The sequence below is a fragment of the Dipodomys spectabilis genome, unplaced genomic scaffold, assembly GCF_019054845.1.
Source record: "Dipodomys spectabilis isolate Male_0828 unplaced genomic scaffold, ASM1905484v1 ptg000092l, whole genome shotgun sequence".
Classification (NCBI taxonomy): Eukaryota; Metazoa; Chordata; class Mammalia; order Rodentia; family Heteromyidae; genus Dipodomys; species Dipodomys spectabilis.
The window spans coordinates 7,826,360-7,844,514 of NW_024870769.1; the positions used below are offsets into that span (position 1 = coordinate 7,826,360).

The following is an 18,155-nucleotide window of genomic DNA, read 5'->3' on the forward strand; positions in this document are numbered from 1 at the left end:
AGTTGGAAATTATACTGCTATCATTCATCATGTTTATATGTAAATTCTCTGGCAGATATAAATCCATCTTTGTCTTCATCTTCTTTATCAAAGATATCTTCCACCAAAACATCGTGATGACTTTCATTCACTACTGCACCATGCTTTTCAAACTCCTTCTTTAAGTAAACTTTAACCTACAATATAATGGATCTCATTAATAACTGTGATTCATGAGTTACCCACACTGACAGTAATAGTTCATCATTCATTTTACTATGTACAATAACTACCAACTCCTTTATGACCCTTTTTAATGAAAGTGAAATAATTACAAAGATCTTTATTCCACTAAAAACTGTTGCAAGGAGTTCCGGGAAGATGGCGGAGGAGAAGCTGGAAGCTGAACAAGCTCTTGCATAGAAAGCAGTTTCAGAGTTCCAGTGAACAGTCCTAAGCCAGAGAATCACACCAAGTGTGCCATCACAGGACAGAGAGTTAGTCAAGAGAGGGGAAGCCAAGGAGACACATCTGAGCGCTTGCCAGCAGCTGCCACTGCGGCGGCAGGGTCGCGGCAGCGACTACCGCCGCGAGGTCATACCTGAGACCCAGAGAGTCCAGGACGAAGGAGCCAGACACAGCGGACGAGTGGATTCTACTCAACACCAGCAAGAACTGAGAAGGAGCGGACATCTTCATCCTGCAGTTTGCAGACCAGAGACGACCCAGGATCCAAGACTCGGCGTGAGTAGAAGCCCGACTTCCTCACTCCTTCTCAGGGAGCAGAGGACAGAAGGCCACCCCTCCCCCCCAGCACCGGTGATCTCCATCTTAGATACCGACAAAGCTCGGAGGAGCTGCTAGCTCCAGCTCAGGCCTTGGAATAAAATGAGTCATTTAGCAGGTCACAAGAACTTAACAGCGAAGTGACCTCACAGACTCAGTTCCATCCAGGGAAAAGTCACCCAGCTCAGGCGCCAGCCATTGGAGTGGCTCTCCTCACTGGGTAACCAGAGCCAGAGGCTGCCCCTCCCTCTAGCAGCCACCACAATCAATTGAAAAACAGAAACCCTGAGAATGGCTCCAGGCTGGGCGCTGTGAGTTTTTTCACAAAATAGCCACAGGGAAAAGCTACTGTTTGTTGAAAGGCCTCAACTCTACCCAGAACCTAGCCTCATCACTGCATCCCCCTCTTTTGTGATTCTCAAAGCAGATCACCCTCCCAGTAAACTAACCTGGGAGGGGGATCTCAAAATCTTGGGAAAAGCAGAGCATTTTTCTGCCTGTTCCAACAAACTGACTTAAGAAACCAATCAAGCCACAGGACCTCAAGCTGACCAGAGACTCCAACAAGAGGCTGGTTACAGACAAAAGGGAGATACAGGATTCTTCCCACCCCTCCCCCCCCAAAAAAAAAATCAAAGAACTTTTTTTTTTCTTCTTTTTTTGTTTTTTGTTTTTTGTTACCTTATATATATAAAAAAATTTTTTTCCTTTTCTAAAACTTTTATTAATCTTTAATTTTTGCCTCTTCTGAAAAAATAATTGTTTTCCAGTAACTTTTTTTTTCTCCTCTTATAATTTTTATTTTAGGAATACGTGAATGTGTGTTTTCCTTTCTTTTCTTGTCTTCTTTCTCTTTTTCTTTCTTTCTTAATTATCTTTTTGTTTTTTGTCTAGCTCTACTGAACTTCTGATCTTTTCTTCTCACTTTCCTATCCTTTCCACCTTTTCCTCTCTTTTATTCTTCTTTACGTGACTTAACTCTTGTCCTGCACATCCTCAGATAAACCCGTAGTTAACTAGTAGACCCTATCCCCCATTGTGTACACACTTAATCCACAAATTTATTACTCAATTCAAAACCTCTGAGACTTAAATTCATTAATAGCAGTACTACCTCTTTATACCTATATAATATTTTAAGCATTTTTTCAAAGTTTTTCACATCTCCTCTATGTCCCTCCCTTTCTCTCAATATATTCACATTCCTCTCTAAATAGATGGTCTTTTAATCTCTATAATAACATTAATTTTTACATTTCTATTTTTTTTCTGGTCTCTTTTCATTCCCCTTTCCCTTTCTTCTTTTTCTCTCTCTCTCTACTTGCATCTTACCCAAACTATTTCCTGCATTGTGATTAGGACATAGTTAACTCTCCCTGTGCCTCCCCACACCAATCTATTCCTATTTTTTACCCACATCTCTCCCTAACCCTAATAATTTCTGGTTTTCCAAATTCTTCTCTGCGGTTCGAAGTCCTTTAACATATAGTTGTTTGATGTCGAATAGATGTATCTGTTGAACTAGATTGTATCTGTAGACTATTGAATGTACAAATGCAAACTTTGGTTGATGGTTGCCTTAAAATAGTGTTCTAGCACAAAACTGGTGCTATCTTCATCTCAAATGGGCAGAGTAAGCCGGAAAAACACAAGAAAAATGGCAAATTCGGGTATCTCAATTCCCAATCTTGATAATCAGGGGTTAGAACAGATAATGAATAATCTAGAGGAGAGTTCCCAAATAGCTCTACAAACACTGCTGGCAAACATGATAAATGAGAAGTTTGACAATGTACAAAGGACTCTGTATGAGCGTGATAGGGAGAGAGAGGAGGCATCCCAGAAGTTTATACAGGAATATCATAAGTGTGAGGAAGCTACTCAAAAACTGATACAGGATTTGCGTGAACAACTTGAGAATACTCAAAGAGAAAGGGAGGAATGGCGTGAGCAGGCTGAGAACACTCAAAGAGAACTGCAGGAATCCCACGAACGGGAGGAAGCTAATCAAAGAGTAATACAGGAATTGAGAGACCAGGTAGAGAACACACAAAGATCACTAAAGGCATTCATGGAATCCATTAACAAAGAGCTGAAGGAACTCAGGGAGACCACAAAGGGAATGCTGAATGGAACCCAACAGAAGGAATGGGGGTCCAAAGAAACCATAACCAATCAACTAAGTGATTTGAGGACAAACACTGACCACCAAATTAAGGAAGTAAAGAAATTCATACAAGACCTAAAACAGAGCTTCAACAAAGAACTTGAAGCCATCAAAGCTGACCAATTAGAAGGAAAAGAGATAAAAAACAAAGTAGAGAGTCTTGACAGCAGGTTAGACCATGCAGAAGATCGAATCTCAGGGATTGAAGACAGCCTAGATATTATAGAGAAAGAACATACAACCATCCAAGACAAGTCCAAGAAATATGATAGATCTATCCAACACGTGGAAGACACTATCAGAAGGCCTAATCTACGGATAATGGGTGTAGAGGAGCACCTAGAAACAGAAGTTAATGGTCTAGGAAATTTGTTTAACAGGATCCTAGCAGAGAACTTCCCAAACATGCAAAAAGATAGGCCTATTCAGATACAAGAAGCCTTTAGAACCCCAAATAGACCAGACCAGAATAGGACATCCCACCGTCACATTATAATCCACACAGGATCAACTCAGAACAAGGAAAAGATCCTTAAAGCTGTCAAGGAGAAAAGGGTAATCACCTATAAAGGGAAACCAATTAGAATCACCTCAGATTTCTCAGCAGAGACAATCAAAGCAAGAAGAGCCTGGAATGATGTATGCCATGCCCTAAAAACAAACAACTATCAACCAAGAATACTGTACCCAGCTAAACTCTCCTTCATAACTGAAGGCCAAATAAAAACCTTCCATAGCAAAGAAAAATTGAAACGATACATCTCCACCAAACCAGCCCTACAAAAGATTCTTAAAGATGTTCTACACATAGAAAACCAACAAGACCGCAATAAAGGCCAAGAAACTGCACCCAAACTGAGAATCCAAGAACCATAAGAAGAACCCAGTTTTCGCAGCCCCCAAGAAGGTAGATAACATGGCAGGAACTCCCAAATACCTCTCAGTCCTATCTCTTAACGTTAACGGACTGAACTCTCCAATTAAGCGACATAGACTGTGTAGTTGGATTAAAAAACAAGACCCTTCTATCTGCTGCCTGCAGGAGTCACATCTTGCCCGTAAAAACAAACACATTTTCAATGTTAAAGACTGGAACAAAATCTACCAAGCAAACAGACCCCATAAACAGGTGGGAGTTGCAATCTTAATATCAGATAAAATAGACTTCAAATTAAAATTCGTGAGAAGAGATAAAGAAGGTCGCTACATACTAATTAAAGGCTCTCTCCTTCAGGAGGATATTACAATTCTAAATATCTATTCACCAAACAATGGAGCACCCAAATTTATCAAAGAAACACTACTTTCCCTCAAATCCCAAATAGATCCAAAGACATTAATTGTTGGGGATTTTAACACACCACTCTCCCCACTAGATAGATCAACTCGGCAAAAACTGAACAGAGAAACTGCAGAGCTAAACAGCTGCATAGATCAACTAGACTTAACAGACATCTACCGAACATTTCACCCAGCAGCATCAGAATACACGTTTTTCTCAGCAGTACATGGAACGTTTTCTAAAATAGACCACATTTTAGGCCACAAAGCAAACTTGTCTAAATTCAGAAACATTGAAGTTATACCTTGCATTCTCTCTGACCACAAGGGAATAAAATTAGAACTCAACACCAAAAGCCACCGAAGACAGTCCGGTATCACATGGAGGCTGAACAACACACTGCTGAATCATGAGTGGGTCATGGAAGAGATTAGAAAGGAAATTCAAATGTTCATGCTATTCAACAAAAATGAATACACAAATTACCAGCTCCTCTGGGACACAGCAAAGGCAGTACTCAGAGGCAAGTTTATAGCTCTGAGCTCCTACATCAACAAATTGGAGAGATCTGAAACTAACAATTTAATGACGCATCTAAACCTCCTTGAAAAAGTGCAGCAAGATAAACCCCAATCCAGTAGACGGAAAGAAATAATCAAAATTAAATCAGAATTAAATGAATTAGAATCCAAAAAAACTATAGAAAGAATCAACAAAACAAAGAGTTGGTTCTTCGAAAAACTTAACAAAATTGACAGACCCTTAGCAAATCTTATCAGAAAAAGAAGAGAACACACCCAAATTAATAAACTCAGAGATGAGAATGGAAACATCACCACGGAAACAACCAAGATTCAGAACATTATAAGGGAATACTTCTCAAAACTTTATGCTAATAAGTTTGAGAACTTGACAGAAATGGACCTCTTCCTAGCAAATATTGACATGCCAAAACTAAACCAAGATGAGTTAAACTATCTTAACAGGCCCATATCAAGCATTGAAGTGGAAACAGCAATAAGAGATCTCCCAGCTAAGAAAAGTCCAGGACCAGATGGTTTTACAGCGGAATTTTACAAGGCCTTCAAAGCAGAGCTCACACCAATTCTCCTCCAACTCTTCAATGAAATTGAAAGAGAAAGCTCACTACCGAACACACTCTATGAAGCCATCATAACCCTCATCCCAAAACCAGGCAGGGACTCATCAAAGAAAGAGAACCATAGACCCATTTCTTTGATGAACATTGATGCAAAACTTCTCAACAAAATTTTGGCCAACCGACTTCAACAATTCATCCAAAAAATCATACACCACGATCAAACAGGATTCATTTCAGGGATGCAAAGCTGGTTCAATATACGCAAATCAATTAATATTATTCATCACATCAACAGGAGCAAGAAGAAGAACCACATGGTTATCTCAATAGACGCAGAAAAAGCATTCGACAAGATCCAACACCCCTTTATGATGAAGGTTTTGGAAAAATTAGGAATCCATGGAACATTCCTCAATACAATAAAGGCTGTATATGACAAACCTACAGCCAGCATTATACTCAATGGTGAAAAACTAAAGCCATTTCTTCTTAACTCAGGAACAAGACAAGGATGCCCACTCTCTCCACTTCTCTTCAATCTAGTATTAGAATGCCTAGCTACAGCAATAAGGCAAGATGCAGACATAAAGGGGATCCAAATAGGGAAAGAAGAAATAAAACTCTCCCTCTTTGCAGATGACATGATCTTGTATTTAAAGAATCCCATAGACTCCACTCCCAAATTACTCAAGCTGATTTAAAACTTCGGCAAAGTAGCAGGTTATAAAATTAACCCCCAAAAATCAATGGCTTTTCTGTATGCCAACAATGAGAAAAGTGTGGCTGAAATTAGGAAAGCAACTCCATTTGTAATAGCCCCACAAAAAATAAAATACCTAGGAATTAACTAAAGAAGTGAAGGACCTCTATGATGAAAACTTTAAAATTTTGAAAAAGGAAATCAACACAGAACTTAAAAAATGGCAAAACCTCCCATGCTCCTGGATTGGAAAGATTAACATCGTGAAAATGGCAATACTTCCCAAGGCTATCTACAAATTCAACGCGATACCTATCAAAATTCCACCCTCATTCTTCAAGGAAATAGAAGAGGCAATCCAAAAATTCATATGGAACAATAAAAGACCCTAGATAGCAAAAACGCTCCTCAACGGAAAGAACACTGCTCGAGGAATATCAATACCAAATTTCAAACTCTACTATAAAGCCATAGTAATCAAAACAGCTTGGTATTGGCATAAGAACAGACCTCAGGACCAATGGAATAGAATTGAAAACCCAGAAATGAACCTACAGACCTACAGCCATCTAATCTTCGATAAGGGAACTAAAACAATAGAATGGAAGAAAGACAGCCTCTTCAGTAAATGGTGCTGGCAAAATTGGTTAACTACATGTAGAAAACTAAAGCTAGATCCTTATATATCACCCTGCACCAGAATCAACTCCAAATGGATCAAAGACCTTGAACTCAAAGCAGACACTCTGAAAACATTACAGGATGGAATAGGAGAAACCCTAGGTCTCCTTGGCTCAGGCCGAAATTTTCTGAATAGAGACCCGGAAACACAACAAATCAAAGAAAGGTTGGACAAATGGGATTGCATAAAGTTGCAGAGCTTCTGCAGGGCAAATGACATAGCTAGCAAGATCAATAGAAAGCCCACGTATTGGGAGAAGATCTTTACTAGCCATACAACGGACAAGGGTCTCATATCTAAAATATACTTGGAACTCAAAAAATTAAACCCCCCAACAACAAATCCTCAAAGAAACAACTGCCCAATAAATAAGTGGGCGAAAGACTTAAAGAGAAGCTTCTCTGAAGAAGAAAGAAGGATGGCCAATAGACACATGAAGAAATGTTCAACATCCCTAGCCATAAAAGAAATGCAAATCAAAACAACATTGAGATATCACCTCACTCCAGTTAGAACAGCAAAAATCAAGAACTCTAACAACAACAGATGCTGGAGGGGATGTGGACAGAAAGGATCCTTACTTCATTGTTGGTGGGAATGTAAACTTGTTCAACCACTTTGGAAAGCAGTATGGGTTCCTCAAAAGACTTCACATAGAACTCCCCTATGACCCAGCAATCCCACTTTTGGGCATTTACCCTAATGTTTACAAAAAAGACCACACTAAAGCTACCAGCACAACTATGTTTATTGCAGCATTATTTACCATAGCTAAGATCTGGAACCAACCCAGATGCCCCTCAGTAGATGAATGGATCAAGAAAATGTGGTATATATACACAATGGAATTCTATGCCTCCATCAGAAAGAATGACATTTCCCCATTTGTTAGGAAATGGAAAGGCTTGGAAAAAATTATATTAAATGAAGTAAGCCAGGCCCAAAGAAACATAGGTCCCATGGTTTCCCTTATTTGCAATATCTAGTATAGGTATGAGTCAAGCGGAAAAGGTCAGATAATGTTAGGATGTAAGGAAAACGAACCCTTAAATATGTATTTTAATGTTTTTGTTTCTTTCATGCATGTGTTTCTAACGCATTTATAAAATTATTTCTTTGTTGCTTTGTATGTCCCTCCCCCACAGTGTAACCCCCGCTTTCACTATATTTGATGTCAGTATAACATGTGGAGGAGATGGGCACAAACAAGTCGTTTAATGATTCAGGTGGACCTGCTGCAACAATGAGAAGTACAAAATGTCATGTGAAAACCAGCTTTACAATGTCGGTGTGGGGGGGGGGGAGGGGGGTATGATTGGGTGGGAGGGAGTGGGGAGGCTGGGAAGGGTGGTGAAGGGTAAACAAAGGAGGAGGCTGCAATGCTTGGTAAGAAATGTATGCATTATCCTGCCCATGTAATTGTAACCCCTCTGTACAGCATGTTCTCAAATAAAATAAAATTAAATTAAAAAAAAAACTGTTGCAATACTGCTATAGTGGAGACATAAAATATTGTTGAGAGACAAAACTTAAATCAAGACTACAATCCTTACATCAAATATAATAAATCCACTTCATTCATGGTTTTGACCAAGAGTAGAAATCAACCTTTCATTTGAGACCACTGAAAATTTCTCTACTTGGAATCCCCAAAACAGGAGTGAGTACCTTTAATAGTAGTTTGGTACTCTACCACTAAAGCCATAGCTACATTTCCAGTTTCTGCTGATTAACTGGAGATAAACATCTTAAGGACTTTTCTTCCGGCTGACTTCAAACTGTGATCCTCAGATCTAAGTCTGCTGGTTATCTAGGATGACAGGTTTCAGCCACTGGTGCCTAACCCTACCTGTGGCTTTTAAATCACAATATAGGTTTCTTGAAACAATTATTTCTTACGAAAAAGACAACTTTCAAAGTATATGGGTTTTTTTGCAAAGAAATTTGTACAAAAATGAGTTTCTGAGCTGGGAAGGTGGTTCAGTGGAAGAGTACTTGCCTTGCATGCATGAAGCCCTGGGTTCGATTCCTCAGCATCACATAAGCAGAAAAAGCCAGAAGTGGTGCTGTGGCTCAAGTGGTAGAGCACTAGCCTAGAAGGAGCTGAGGGACAGTGCCTAGGCCCAGAGTTCAGACCCCACAGCCAACCAAAAAAAAAATTAGTTTTCTTACATAAAAATAAATTTTCTTTGAAAATATTTCTAAAAAAGTAAGCTATAAGCTACTCAAAAAGAAGTATGAGAAAAAGAAAAACAGAAGCATAGGCAGAAGAGCATGTCACCTCCTGTTTAGAGAGTTTCCAGTCATCATTGAGATCCATTTCTTGGAATGACTCATGGGATCGTGGTCCATTTCCAGGAGATCAATGTTGAATATCAGTGTACTCTCTGGGGGGATTTTGCCTATATTAAAGGAGAAGGAGAAATTATTATTTAAAAGATCCACAAGTTTTAAAACAGAAAAGTTATGCTACTAAACAAATATTTCTAAACTGAATTAAATGAAGACTGTCATATTGTAGAAATTAACTTATACTAAATTATATTTTACTCAGAAAAGTAGAATAAAGTAAAAGAAGGAATAATCCAAACTAGCAAAGCAAAAGAATTTTGCTTTACCTTAGCAATAACATACACATATTCATGTGCACATGTGTGTGTATGTACCTAAGAGTCTAGATGCTAAATTTCAAATACAATTGGGATATTACATATTGTACATTAAGGATAATATAAAGGACCTTGAGCAAATAAGAATTAATTACAAGTGATGTACTAACTTGGAATAGAAAGTCCTGGACTGAGATGTACAAAACACTATGTTGAAAATGAACTTTACACCTTTGGCAGGGGTAGGGCAGTAGTTGTGGAGGTGGGAAGGAAGGGATGGTAGGAGGTAAAAAAGGAGGAGGCAACAATGCTCAATTGGAAATGTACTCATTATCTTGCTCATGTAACTGTAACCCCTCTGTACAGCATTTTTACAATGAAAAACATTAAAAAAAGAAAAAAGTACACAATAAGAATACACAATAAGAAAAAATAAGTACACAATATGATGCTGCAGCTCTACCACTGGGAGGCAGCATATAATTGAATGAGCTTTGGTATAATATTGTCAAAATAGAAGTTCACACCTGACAATATCTAAGTCTCAGTTTCCTCATCTTTAAATGTACATCTAATATTTTCTATATTAGGATTGGCAATGAAGGAAGAAAACCTATTGAAAAATAAGATACTTAGCATTATGTTTGATAAATAGTAATTTCTCAATGCATATTACTGAGATAAAAACTTCCTATAGGTTTAAAGAATAATGCAAAGAAGTTCAAAAATGTATTTTAAAATATCCCTCTGGTATATGACATTATGCATATGTGGAAGACAATTCATGAGAGGGATCAAATAATTTTATAGATGCATAAAATATTTAATAAGAATAACAATGAAGTTGACATGGTATGTGTTGTTTATTTATATGTTTATTAATTTTTGTTTGTCATTTTAGCATTTCAAGGCTTATTCACTGTTATTTTTTAAATTTATTCTTTTTTTTTGAATTCACAAATATTTGTAATCTAAGGAAGTTTCATTAAGATATTTTCATACATATACACAAGTGTAGTTTGAACAATACACCCCTCTACCATTTCCCATTTCTCCTCTTTTTCAAACAAAATTTGGTGGTCTTCATTATCCTGTATTCATCTATACTTAAGTATATATATATATACCTTATCCATAGATATATTCATATACATATCCATTTTCATTCCTTTTCACCTCTCAGTATCTGGGAGAGAAAAATTTATAAAGAACTTCTGAAATGGGAGATAACAAACCTTTAAAAGTTAAAGGAGCTTTGTTGAAGTCTCAGAGTAGTAAAATCAACAAGTATAAACAAAAATGAACATAAAAAATTAAACCCTTAGGAAATTATGGGCAATTTAAAAAAATGTTGTTTGCTTATAACTCTATTTAATATAAATGTCTGGGAAGACTTGTTAAGTATTTCCTAGATACCCTCCCATTTCCTATATCTCCATGAAAGATCATCGGTATGTTTCAAAGAGAACAGCATTCATTCACATTGTGAGCCCAAGCTTACCAGTCCAGATGGAGACAGAGAGGGGACAGTCACTAGATTGACGAGAAAGCTGGTATCATTCCAAGGAGGCATGCAAGCATGTACTAGAAGACTATGAAATTAGTGTTAAGTACATATTAGGAAAATTAGTTTCATGGCATTTGGTTCCTATATGTTATAAAGTTGAGTTAAATACAGAATAGAGAATAATACTATGTGTCTAAATATCAATGGTGAGGTAATAGAGATATAAGAAAGTGGGAGAATTCTTTTAAGCCTTATAGAAACATTTCCTAGATACTAGATATGCTTCTCTAAAGAAGATTATAATTGGGGCTGGAAAGTTGGCTCAGTGGTAGAGCGCTTACCTTGCATGCATGAGGCCCTGGATTCCATTCCTTAGTACCACACAAGCAGAAAAAAGCCTGAAGTGGCGCTGTGGCTTAAGTGGTAGGGTGATAGCCTTGAGCTGAAGAGCTGAGGGACAGCGCCCAGGCTGAGTTCAGCCCCCACAACAGACAAAATAAATAAATAAATAAATAATTGAAAATTGAATTTGGAGAGTAAATCCTAATCTATACATAGGACTTACAAAGACAGCTCTAGTTTAAAATCTGTCATGCTTCACACACAGTACCTAGCTTTCTTGTTAGGAAACAGGCTAGGATTTCTGACCCTTACTTTGTCGATGATTACATTTAGGCCTACACAATGTGAAGTATATATGCAGAACACCTGAGAATGGTTCCCTGCCTGACACCCATGTCTACTTAACTTTTTTTCCTCATTACATAAGCAATACATGCTTGTTGTAGAAAATTTGGAAGATAAAACCAGAAATAAATAGATTTTTAACATTTTTACTTATTTCTTTGCGATTCACTTCTATACATACATATCTATACTTGCTATCATAGTATATACATTATTTCTCACCTTTTATTTTATTTATTTATATTTTTGTGCCAATATTGGGGCTTGAACTCAAGGCCTAGGTACTGTCCTTGAGCTTGCTTACTTGCTCAAGGCTAATACTCTGGGCCTGGGCGCTGTCCCTCAGCTCTTCAGCTCAAGGCTAGCACTCTACTACTTGAGCCACAGCGCCACTTCCGGCTTTTTTCTTTTTGCTTATGGGGTGCTGAGGAATCGAACCCAGGGCCTCGAGCATGCAAGGCAAGCGCTCTACCACTGAGCCACCTTCCCAGCCCCATAATTTTACAAATCTTTAGAGGTATTATTTTTAATAACTGGAATATATTCCGCTAAACTCAGTAATTCTCTTATAGAGTGTTCCAGTTTCTTGCTTTTAGAAACAACATAGCAATAGTAATCTTTCTCATTATTTCCTTAGATTAGATTCCAGTAAGAATATCACAGGATTAATGCTTATATACATCTCAAGATCTTTTGTTACAGATCACCAAATAACACTCTGGCAAGTTTCAAGAGTTACCAAGTGAACCTCAGGTGTGTGAAGAAGTTCTAGAGATGCCTAAGGATGATCATTACACCACAGCTTGCCACTGGCTCAAACGTAAAATACTACGTTTTGCATGGTATTGTATTACAGTTTTTAAAATGTAAGCACCACATTGAACGTTATGAATAGTATTCACAGTTCTAGATCTTATTTTATTGTTGGTTCAGTTGCTCATTTGGATATGAAAGCCTTAAGTGAAAATAATTATAATCCCTATAGGAATACAAGTCTTTGTTTATTTCTAGTTGGAAAAAGTACATAATAGTTACTTTACTTCTGTCTCCTAATCCAGAGAAGAAGCCAATGCTACAATCAAAATATAGTAGTGCTATTACCTTTTCCTTCTTTTCCATAGCCCAGGGCTGGAGGAATGATGAGCTTTCTCTTCTCTCCTACACACATTCCCTTTAAGCCTTGGTCCCAGCCTTTGAGTGACTCCAGGATGCCCAGGGTAAACCAAATGGGCTGGCCATTGTTATGTTTGTGGCTATGATAGAAAGAAAAACCATTAGAAATGTATTGTGTTTGTTTTGGTGTGTGTGTGTGTGTGTGTGTGTGTCTGTGTCTGTGTATGTGCATGTGCACACACACTCATGTGCTAGTGTTTTAAGCCAATACCTTATGCATGCAAGGCTAGTCTTCTACTCATCAGCACCTTTAAATATTTACTTATTTTTTTTTTAATTGTGGAGGCATACTTTTTCCATTCATAAGTGGTGAAGTTTATTAGCCTGAAAATAATTAAACAGTGGTTCTTTCACATACACACCAAGTCAACTTCATAGCAATGCAACTCACTGCACATTTTTCTCAATGTAAATTTCATATATTTGGCTCAGTATGAAAAGGACAGTGGAAATAATATAAATTAAAAACTGAACATATGTTGTATGTCAGCTATTATAATAAATTGGCCTCTTTAACACTAATGGTGATACTATAACTAGTAGTTATCCTGGAGGGACTGATTTCACAACCTAGTCCTATATAAATAGTCATTATACTATATATTGCTAGGAGATAGTGATAAGAAAAATGTCTCTAAATATTCTATATATGGAGGTACTGGGGTTCGATCTCAGGAATTTGAGCTTGCCAGACTGGCATTCTACCACTTGAGTCATGCCTCCAGACCTTTAACTATTTTTGACCCACAATTGGTTGAATCTAGGGATGTAGAACCTGCATCCAGAGAGTAATTGTACCATTATTACTACTTGAGATGACAAAATGGTCGTTAAATGTGCTAATACTTGACTTCAAATCTTTAATTAAGACCTTCAACTTTGAAGGCCATAATCACAAAGTTATGCTATCCTAAGAAGGCCACAAAGTTATAGCCAGTCCAGGCATGCTCATCTAAGAAGCGTCCTGAAGGCCAGGAACTGAGATGGGCACAGGGGGCGACGCCCACATGGGCAGAGCCCCTTGGCAGCTCTGACATCACAGACACCTTTATGAGGTCACAATAACCCTGGCTATATATATATCGCGTGCTGAATGGTGGACTCTTGTAGGTAGTTTGGAGGGTGGAGTTGAGTTGTTCGGGCGTTTAGTGATTTGTTGGTTTGTCTATTTGGTTCATTGACTTGGCTTTGATTATCAGGTATTTGGATTTGGATTACGATTTGGCTTTGACTTCTCGGACTTTGCTTCTTTCTTTTGCCTTTTTTCTTACTGTTTCTTATCTTCTTTCTTTCCTTTTTCCTCTAATTTCCTTCTCTCTTCCTCCTCTTTCTTTCTCTTCCTTCTACATTTCCTTTCTTCCCTTCTCTATTTTTCCTCTTTATCTTAACTAGATAGCATTTTAACATTTACTCATTAATCATTTATTCATTCGATATTTACATTACATAGTTTTATTGTTAGTTAGATAGTAATTTCATTCACTTATTACATACTTTACTATTAATTATACTAATACTTCTATTTAGATCTGATTGTACTTGGTTTCACTTGATTAGCTCACTTTTCTCCCTAGAGCATCGCTAGGGTGCTAGTCAGCATAGGAATGACTAGCCAGTGTAGAGAGGAGAGGTCCTGGCCAACCTTTGAGACCACTTCCTCAGATCAGGAGCTCCTGGGGGCTCACTACCGGGTGCTCCGGACCATCGGTGAGGGCGGCTTTGCCTCCATCCAGCTGGCCAAGCATCTGCCCACCGACTCCCTCGTGGCTGTGAAAACCATCGATAAGAGGGAATGCCCCTCTTTCGCCACAGAGCTGGATATTTTAAAGTCTGTGGAGCACCGTAACATCGTTAAGCTCTACCAGGTGGTGGAATCAGATTATCGACTGCATTTGGTGATGGAGTACCTCGACGGAGGAGACCTGGTAGACTATGTACAAAAACTGGTGAGGCTGGGGGAGGAGGAGGCGAGGGATCTGTTTGGGCAGATCTTGAAGGCTGTCAAATATTGCCACGACCATGGTATTAGCCATCGAGATCTGAAGGCTGAAAACATCTTACTTGACAACAAGGGTATGGCCAAACTGTGCGACTTCGGTCTCAGTGTGCGGCTCCAGCCCCAGCAGGAGCTGACGGAGCAGTGTGGGACCCCAGCCTATTGGGCTCCGGAAATGGTCAAGGAGCAGAGATACCAGGGTCCGAAGGTGGACGTCTGGAGCCTGGGGGTGCTACTATATTACATGGTCATGGGCGACGTGCCCTATGATGACAGTTCATGGGCTGTGTTTAAAAAACAAGTGCTTGCAGGCAGATTTACAACGCCGAAATACTTTACCCCTGAACTCAAAGGGATCTTAAATTACATGATGACCACCAACCCTCAACAAAGGCCGGCTGTAGGGCAAGTGATGCGCCACCCTTGGTTTCGGGGAGCTAATGTACCCTCACCACCCCCCATCCAGAATGCCCCGCCCCAGCCAGATCCAGCCATATTGTATATCATGGCCTCCTACCTTGGTTTTGATCCAGACCAGGTCAGTCAAGCCCTGCCTAGCTGCATGGCCACGTACAGAATTCTAAAACAACTTCAAGACCACGGCCAACAACACCTGGCCCGCAGGATGAGGTATGCTATTCCTGGGCCTCCGCCTTGCCCCTCACCTGCATGCAAGAGCTTCAGAGCTCTGCATCTGAAGAAAGCGAGCGCTCCTGTGCGCCACCAGGCTGCAGGCTTCCCTGCTAAAGAGCAGCTGAAGGGTGGTGGCAGGAAAGGCAGGAGAACCGTGTGCGTCCCCTGCGTCCTTTGGAGAACCCCCGGCACCAACACAGAGAGGAAAACTGAGGAAGACATCAGTGCTACTGGGAATCCAGTAATAACCGTGGCAGCAGCAATAGCAGCAACCACCGCAGCAGCAGCAGCAAGCACAGCAGCAGTACTAATCGCAGCAGCAGTAGCTGCAGCAGCAGCAGCAGCAGCAACCGCAGCAGCAGTAGTAGCCGCAGCAGCAGCAGCAGCAACCGCAGCAGCAGCAGCGGTCACCGCAGCAGCAGCAGCACCTACTGTCACTACGGACCAACCCTCTGAAATGAGGAACCCAGCCACTGAGCAGGAGGTGGGCAGCAGGCCCAACTCTCTTCCCTCGGTACTACATAACACTTGGGTACTTGTCGAGAAGAAGAGGAAGAGCAGCTCTGCTGTCCCGTGTCCAACAGCATCATATCCCAGCCAGCAGGACCCACAGGAAGAAGAGGAAAGCAGCGAGCCACCCCCAGGTCCTGTACTTTCGGAAACCCCCGAAACTTCATTCCCTTCAGTTCAACCAACATCAACTACAAGGAATGAACAACGGAGGGGCTGGAGGCGCTTGAGGCGTTGGAAGAAAAGCATCAGCTCTTGCTTTCAAAGCCTCTGTTGTTGTTGCCGGCCGAACGTGCATTAAGAAAATGCTTCTTCGGACGAACTGAAAACAAGTAGGTGGCCACTGAGCTGTGCCCTGTTTTATCTGTTTCAAGGAAGTCCCTTTAGCTCATCCCCTCTGACCTATGGTTACCTGGGTGAAGGGGAGTGGGGAGATGGGAAGAGATGAGAGGGGAGGGAGAGGTGTCTAAAGGGATAGACTTTCAGAAAGAAGGGATTGTGACTTGTCGGGTGCTGTCCTGTGCAATTCAGTCCTGAGTTCCCTTTCTTCCTGCAGCTCAAATGGAGAGTTTGAAAAGACATTGCCGTGGTGCTCACCTGGAACACATTCCACCCAGCCTGCGTAGAGACGAGTTGATCTACTCCGACCACCACCAAATACACAGACTTGACTTTTACACAAAATTTCAAATTATTTCACATTATTTCAAATTATTTCTCATTTTTTTTCTATCAGCCTTAATAAAATTGTGTTCTTAAAAGATGATCATATGTTCTGAGTTAGTATTCTTCATTTCTGCCCTGGGTACTGATGTTTGATGGAAGTTAGTTCAAAAGAATGAGATGGAGGGAAAAACAAGTCGTTTAAGGATACAGGTGGACCCGATGCAACTATGAGAAGTACAAGTTGTCAAAAACGAACTTTACAACTTTGGGGCGGAGGGGGGGGGGCGACGGGGAGGGCGGGGAGGCTGGGAAGGGTAAACAAACGAGGAGGCTGCATGCTTGATAAGAAATGTACTCATTATCTTGCCCATGTAATTGTAACCCCTCTGTACAGTATGTTCACAAAAAATAAAAATAAAAAAAAAAATGAGATGGAGCCACTAGTTTGTGGCTTTTGCCTGTAGTTCGAGCTATTCGGATGATGGAGTCCATCCTTGGAGGATTAATGCTCAAAGAGAAACAGCACACAAAGAAGTCCTTTCTCCAATACTGTCAGCATACAGGAGGGAAGGGAGGAGCTGAAGTAGTAGGAGGAGCTCAAGTAGTAGATGGTTAACCTGTTAAGCACAGCAAGTGCATGGTCTGTATTTAACTCCCAATGGGCCAATGGGCTGTATATAATTTTATATAAATTAAATAATTTAGAAAAAAAATTCTTTGCAGTATGTTCAACGATCATATTAAACTAAAATTTTAGTTCCACTTTGATCTTATCATACTAAAAGTTCCACTTCCACTTCGATCTTATCATACTAAAAGTTCCACTTCCACGATGTTGTTATACTAAAATTTTAGGGGTTTTTTTGGTGTTTTTTTTTCAGTCCAGTCGTGGACAGCACCCAGACCCAGAGTTCAGGTGCTGTTCCTCAGCTCTTCAGCTCAAGGCTAGCGCTCTACCACTTGAGCCACAGCACCACTCCGGCTTTTTTCTTTTTGCTTATGTGGTGCTGAGGAATGGAACCGAGGGCCTCATGCATGCAAGGCAAGCGCTCTACCACTGAGCCACTTTCCTAGCCCTAAATTTTAGTTTTTTAAAAAAGTATATCTTTTCTTTGTAATTCATCTATGTCAGATTGCTTTCTGATTCACGTGTGATGTATTCAAACAATATTGTAGCACTGAAAGTGAAGTTAATAATTTAGATATGTGAACAAATAAAAGGAATACGAACAGCCATATGAAAAGCCACTTTCAAGGAACAGGAAAAGCCACTTTCAAGGAAGCAAATTTTTAGATCTTTGTGGAAAGTGGGTATCCATTATGGTTAGATACTATTAAGTGATAACATAATTATCCAGCTCTAGAATTTCCTATGATATTTTAATAGTTTGAATTACAGTGAAAGAATAATTGTTTTTTTTGCTTCTGAGTGCTTCTGAGGTCTGAAGTGGAGTGGGTTGCCTTTACCTACGTTGTGTGATCACATACAGTTATCCAAGCAAGCCAGGATACTATTGTCTGGACATTATAATTGTCATACCACAAATGAATTGATGAAATTTATGAAAGGATAATTCGCCATACCACCAATGAAGAATAATAAATGATAGTTCACCATTCTCATTCTTCAAAAGAATTTCAAGCCGGGCTCCAGTGGCTCACTCCTGTAATCCTAG

At 39.7% G+C, this 18,155-nt stretch overlaps 1 protein-coding gene and 1 pseudogene across 1 annotated transcript; one reads left to right on the plus strand and one right to left on the minus strand.

Annotated features, from left to right (window-relative positions):
* LOC122112197 lies at positions 1-12,759 on the minus strand (annotated as a pseudogene).
* A 1,519-nt stretch (positions 12,760-14,278) lies between these two features.
* Positions 14,279-16,043, plus strand: LOC122112109 (sperm motility kinase 3A-like). Its single transcript, XM_042684961.1, has 2 exons — positions 14,279-15,664; positions 15,990-16,043. Exons 1-2 carry the CDS (start codon positions 14,279-14,281, stop codon positions 16,041-16,043), a joined length of 1,440 nt encoding a protein of 479 aa, XP_042540895.1.
* The last annotated feature ends 2,112 nt before the right edge of the window (positions 16,044-18,155 follow it).

Coding starts and splice junctions, on each gene's coding strand:
- LOC122112109 (XM_042684961.1), top strand. CDS start 14,279: ATGACTAGCCAGTGTAGAGAGGAGAGGTCCTGGCCAACCTTTGAGACC. Junction 15,665..15,989: donor CAGCAGCAACCGCAGCAGCA/GTAGTAGCCGCA, acceptor CATTCCCTTCAG/TTCAACCAACATCAACTACA.